At 56.0% G+C, this 5331-nt stretch overlaps 1 protein-coding gene across 4 annotated transcripts; it reads left to right on the forward strand.

Moving 5' to 3' along the window:
- The first annotated feature begins 155 nt into the window (after window positions 1-155).
- Window positions 156-4581, forward strand: Ubald1 (UBA like domain containing 1). Of its 4 annotated transcripts, XM_010644108.2 has the most exons (5): window positions 288-330; window positions 941-999; window positions 2833-2895; window positions 3396-3458; window positions 3985-4581. In XM_010644108.2, exons 1-5 carry the CDS (start codon window positions 303-305, stop codon window positions 4333-4335), a joined length of 564 nt encoding a protein of 187 aa, XP_010642410.1. In that variant the 5' UTR covers window positions 288-302; the 3' UTR covers window positions 4336-4581. The 4 variants fall into 4 exon arrangements, with proteins under 4 accessions (XP_010642408.1, XP_010642409.1, XP_010642410.1 ...); XM_010644106.3 differs by lacking the exon at window positions 941-999 and having other exon boundaries at window positions 156-330; XM_010644110.2 differs by lacking the exon at window positions 2833-2895.
- The last annotated feature ends 750 nt before the right edge of the window (window positions 4582-5331 follow it).

The raw sequence follows: 5331 nt of genomic DNA on the forward strand, positions 1-5331 counted from the left end.
GCCCGGTGGGCGGCCCGCGCGTGTGTGTACATGTACATGTGCGTTTGTATTTACGCACGTACCGCGCTTGGCGTCAGCAGGGCACATCAAGGGTTGTGGGCTTGTGGGTACGTGTGCGAACGCGCATTCTGCCCGGCTGCGTATCTGGTACTAAATACGTCTGTCATGTTTGGTGTATGTCCCGCGTGTACTCTCGTGTCGGTTTGTAGAGGGTGCCGTGCTCAGGGCTGTGCGGCATGTGTATATATTCACAACGTGGAGTGTGTGGGTAGTGTACCGGAGCTCCACACTACAACGCGGAGATGTGCGTGTGTGTACTTCGTTCCAGAGGTGTGCCTTGGGGTGGTTCTGCGGGTCTAGTGCCCTCTGGGCTGGGAGAGGAACCTGCACCTTTGCGGCTGCTCTAAGGGTGGTGTGGGTCAGTAGCCAAGCCACCTGAGCAGAAGGTGGGGCTGCCTCTGTCTGGCGCTCACTCCACCCACTAGGTCTCGGCTAACCTATAAGGTAGTAGTTCCCGGAAGCTGTTGGTGCTCCCTAGAGGCCATCTGACCTCCCAACTCAAGACCCTGAAATCACCCCCGTGGTGTGGTATCTAGGGATAAGATCAGAGTCTCGGGAGTGGTGCCCCTGATAGGTAGGTGTAGGATCAGAATTTCAGCCAGTCTGGTAGTATCTACCACGGTTAGCCCGGCTCCAGCCCAGAACCTGATTTTCCTTGGGAGCCATTTCGAGGAAGGTGTTTGGGTCTCCAGGGAGAACCAGGATGCAGGGTATTCTAAGGCTCAGTTTCCTCGGGGCAGGTGGGGATCGGAAAGAATGCACCCAGTTTGGGATTGTCTGGGAAGGCTGTAGGCTTTCCATCCAGATAAATCCATCCTCCTCTCCTTGCTCACTTCCTCTCGATTTTCAGTCCACTGTTCTGCTCTGTTTTTTTACCCAGGAGAGGAAAGTTTGCTTTCTCAGGCCTCAGTTTCCACACCTGCACCTGGAGGGAGCCATGTGAGTCAGCCTCTAAGGCGTGAATGGCCAGCCCTCTGCCCCCTCCCCCACTGCAGCCCCACCCTAAGGAAGCTTCCTGCTCCCCACCTCTCCTGCAGCCCTAATCAACCCTGTTTGTCTCTTGGGTTGGATGTGGTAAAACTTGCAAAACTGCATTCATGGCAGTTTGTGGAGTCCCACTTGTGCATGCAGGACTCTCCCTGCCTGGGCTGGGCACAGGTAGGTGTCCAGTGGGAAGTTTGTCCTGCCTGTAGGACTCTGAACCCATCCTTCAGAGTCAGACACCCAGGCTGTGTCTCTCAGCACATACTGAATTGAAAATGTAGCTTTGCTTGGTGGCGCACGCCTGTAATCCCAGTACTCGCGAGGCTGAGGCAGGAGGATCGCTGTGAGTTCGAGTCCAGCCTGGGCTACATAGTGAGTTCCAGGTCAGTCTCAACTACATAGTGAGACCCTGTCCAAAAAAAAGAAAAGAAAATGTAGCTTTGAAGATTGCAGCATCTGGGGAAAAACTGTCCACAGGAATGTCAGGACCACCCTGAAAACTGGGGGGCTTTAGTAGCTACCGGCAGCCCAGGTGTACAAGCACCTGTGCCATTGACTCCCTGAGTATCAGTTTCACTGCCTGTAAAATGGGGGCCAATTGGTTATGAGCAAGTGGGCCTCTGCCTAGGAGTGAGGGGGTTCATGGTTAGCCCATCCCCTTTCTGACCAGCCTCCACCTGACGGTTAGCCTACACTGGGTTGTGTTTCTGGGTCACATTCTCAGATTCAGGTGTTAATGGGAGCAGAGGCTGCAGGGGGAGGGGACCTCCCTCTGTCTAGCTGTGCAGATGTTCTTAGTGGAGAACTCACACAAAGTGGCCTTTGGGCAGCTGGGTTGGGGTGCAAAGTGAGCCTGGACTGAGGGGCATAACTGCTGCTGCCAGGAAAAGTGCTTGGAGACCCAGCCCCCATCCCTGAGCTCCCATCCTGTTTTGGGACACCCAGATAGGGTGTCTCCAGGAAATTCCCAAAATAATTCGAGTAAAAAAAAAAAGAAGAAGAAGAAGAAACCCTGAGGGCAAGCCCGGGAGCCAGGCTAGGTTTCTGGGTGTGTTGGTAAGGGAAGACTATGAAGTCCCTTGGCCAGCACAAGCTGAGGAGCAGGTCTGCCAGGGAAGACTTCAGGTCCCAGTCAGGGACTTGGCAGTGCCTGGAGGACCCTTCACACACACACAAGGCCCCTCCCTTCCCTAGCACTTTCATAAGAGCAGTAGGCTCCCTTATTTCCCACAAGAGCCCAGGGGAGGCACAATAAATGTCAGCGCCTCCCATGAGGACTCCCTGGAGCCCCTCCCCCAGCTGCCAGGGACCTCCAGAGGTCTGAGCTGATGTGGGGAGTGCTTGTTCCAGCCCCCTGCCACCACCCTGGGTCAGTCCCAAGGGACATGCTTGGAATCTCAGGCCTGGGTCCTAACCCCACTTCTGCCTTTTGCTAATCTCATGATCCCTAGCAAGGAATTCCATTCTCAATTTCCCTATCTGAAAAGCAAGTGTTTCCAGGCCAGCTTCTGTGATTTTAAGTGCCCCCAGCTTGATGGTACCCTGCTTGAAGAGGCAGCACCTTGTTTGGTGGGGTAATGATGTAGAGGGAGAAGGTAGGGTGTCATGTGCCCAACATGGAGTTGTCACAAGAGCTTTTAGTCCCTGGCTGGCTTCAATGCTAGGGCTACCCTCCTGTTCACCACTTGACATTCCTGGGAAGGCTTGGGTGGGTGAGTATAAAACCCAGGCCCTCCCAGCTGGAACATGGTGATGAAGAGGTCACTGTTGCTCATCCTTGTGATACAGATGGAGACACTGAGGTCCAGACAGAGCAGGACTATGTGTTCAGCCAGAGGTGAAGTAGAGCCAGTAAGCAGGTCTTTTCCCTCTATGCTTGAACTTGAGATCTCCCTGGTCTAGAGGAATAACACGCAGAAGAGTAGAGATTATGCTACCATCTAGGTGGGGACAGGGAGGGTTGGGATCTCCTGAATCAAGTACTGAGGACCAGCTGGCCTACTGAGGAGCCACATAGCCTTTCATCATGAGACGGTGTAAGGGTACTGCCTGCCCGCCCAGAGCAACAGTGACAATGTCAGAAGTGTGTGAGGGGTGGGTTCTATAGTTAGGAGTCACCTGTCAGGTAACCTTGTGAGGGTCTTTACCGCCCACCCTGCCCCCAGTCCCATGGTGTCTCCATGGGTGATAGCGAGACTTGGGAGGTGACAGGTACATCGCTGGTTCTTGGCCACCTCAAGTCACCTTATTCCACTGAGAGGCCAGCCTGTGGTCATGCTAAACCTCAGAGGAGCCTGGGAAATAGGGTTAGGGAAGGTCATGGAGGGTAAGCACAATCTTTCTTCCTGTAGACGGCCCTCAGCGCCTTTTTCCAGGAGACCAACATCCCCTACAGCCACCACCACCACCAGATGGTAAGTTTCCCTGGAGACCCACATGTGGCCCTGCTAGGCATGCTCTGTTCTGGAGAGGGAGGAAGGAGGCGGAGCCAGGTGGGTGTACAAGTACCCCCCCACCCCGACCCTGGGAGGCTTCCAGTGGAGAGCAGTGCACATGCAGCTGGACCTCCTCGAGATAGGCCTGCAGGAGCGTGAGACTGGTGGGACCTAGGTAGCCCTGGCCCTTGGTGCTTGGGCTTCTGCCTATACAGTGGGGCAGCACTCTGGGGATGCTGTGCTGGGTAAGGGGGCTGGGAAAGCCTCCTGGCCCTGCACTGGGCAGTGTGGATCTGCAGCCCGGGTCCCCCAGTGAAGCTGGGTCAGCCCAGCTCTGTGCCCTTTCCTGCAAGCCCCTGCACTGGGACCAACTGGGCCAGGGCAAAACTTGGGTGGCGTCTGGGGGAAGGGGTATGGGGGTACCTGTCTCTTCTTCAGAGGCAGTGGGGACTTTGGGGCCCTCCCAGAGAAAGGTGCTTACCCCTTCCTCTCTCTTTTCCCACAGATGTGCACTCCTGCCAACACCCCTGCCACACCCCCCAACTTCCCTGATGCTCTCACCATGTTCTCACGTCTCAAGGCCTCAGAGAGCTTCCACAGTGGCAGTAGCGGCAGCCCAATGGCCACAACAGCTACATCACCCCCTCCACACTTCCCCCATGCCGCCACTGGCAGCTTTGTGGCACCCAGCTGGCCAACTGCAGCCTCACCCCCTGGGGGCCCACAGCACCACCAGCCGCAGCCATCCCTGTGGACTCCAGCACCCCCTTCTCCAGCTTCAGACTGGCCACCCTTGGCCCCTCAACAAGCTGCTTCAGAACCTAGGGCTCACCCTGCCATGGAGGCAGAGAGATAAGGGAGGCCCCTCCCCCCTCCCAGGACCCCCGTGGGGCGGGGGAGAGGATGTCTCCATGGGCCCCCTTCACCCCTCTGTCTGCACCCTTGTGCCCTGGAGGGGAGAGATGGACTCTAGCCAGGCAGGGATACATCTTGTGCCAACATGCACAGCTGCACGCATGCAAGTTCATGGAGCAAAGGCATGCAGCCCCCAGCTCTCACGGATTTGGCTCAGAGTGGCTTGGGTGCCTGGTGAGCAGTACCTTGGAGACCAAACAGCCTTCCCACGAAGACTCACCCGCCCTGCCCTAGTTCAGGGCAATGCGGACAGTCACCCAGCAGAGACATGGCTGGCTACTGACTTGGATCTCCCTACAGCCGGCAAACCTAGATCCCCACACTCGGGAATGCAGAGCCTTCTCCGCATGTGTGCGTGTAGCTGTGTCTGTATTTATATGTATGTCGCTCTTTAAAAAGCAACCTAGTTCATGGGGCAGCTGGACTTTGCATGTTAGAGTGAGCCCCAAGCCGTGTGCCCGCCACCCCTCTCCCCAGGGGCCTGCCTCGTCCCACTACCCCCTTGTCAGCCTGCACTGCTGTTCTTCGCAAGAAAAGATTTATGGAAAACTCCAGGACTCTTCCTTCTCATCCCCAGTGCCTGCCTGCTGGGGCTGCCTGCATGCCTTCCCCAGTGCCCAGGGGTACCTGATCTCCACCTTTCTTTCCCCATTTTAACAAAAGAGAAGAAAGAATTCCAAACTATCACCAGGCTCTGTAGTCTTGCCTCACATCCTAGGCTTTGCTACCAGCTGGCTATGTTGGGGGAGGGAGAGCAGAGCTCAGGTCACCCCCAGTATCACTCCGCTCCACAATGTTCCTGCCTGTCTTTTCAGTCACAATGTGCTCTAGAAGCTATGCGCCCACCAAAGCTTTTCCCATGGAGTTAGTTTTCTGGCCTGTGACTCTGTGACTGCAACCCTCCCACTGCTCAGGTGGATGGATCTTGAAACCAGTT

Source organism: Fukomys damarensis, unplaced genomic scaffold, assembly GCF_012274545.1.
Source record: "Fukomys damarensis isolate Sample0158 unplaced genomic scaffold, DMR_v1.0_HiC HiC_scaffold_34, whole genome shotgun sequence".
NCBI classification, from domain to species: Eukaryota; Metazoa; Chordata; class Mammalia; order Rodentia; family Bathyergidae; genus Fukomys; species Fukomys damarensis.

What these genes read in the sequence shown, in the direction of transcription:
- Ubald1 (XM_010644106.3), top strand. Translation starts at nt 166, where the DNA reads ATGTTTGGTGTATGTCCCGCGTGTACTCTCGTGTCGGTTTGTAGAGGG. An exon ending in GTGTGTACTTCGTTCCAGAG is followed by an intron (nt 331 to 2,832) that starts GTGTGCCTTGGG and finishes CTTGTGATACAG; the next exon opens with ATGGAGACACTGAGGTCCAG. An exon ending in CCAGAGGTGAAGTAGAGCCA is followed by an intron (nt 2,896 to 3,395) that starts GTAAGCAGGTCT and finishes TTCTTCCTGTAG; the next exon opens with ACGGCCCTCAGCGCCTTTTT.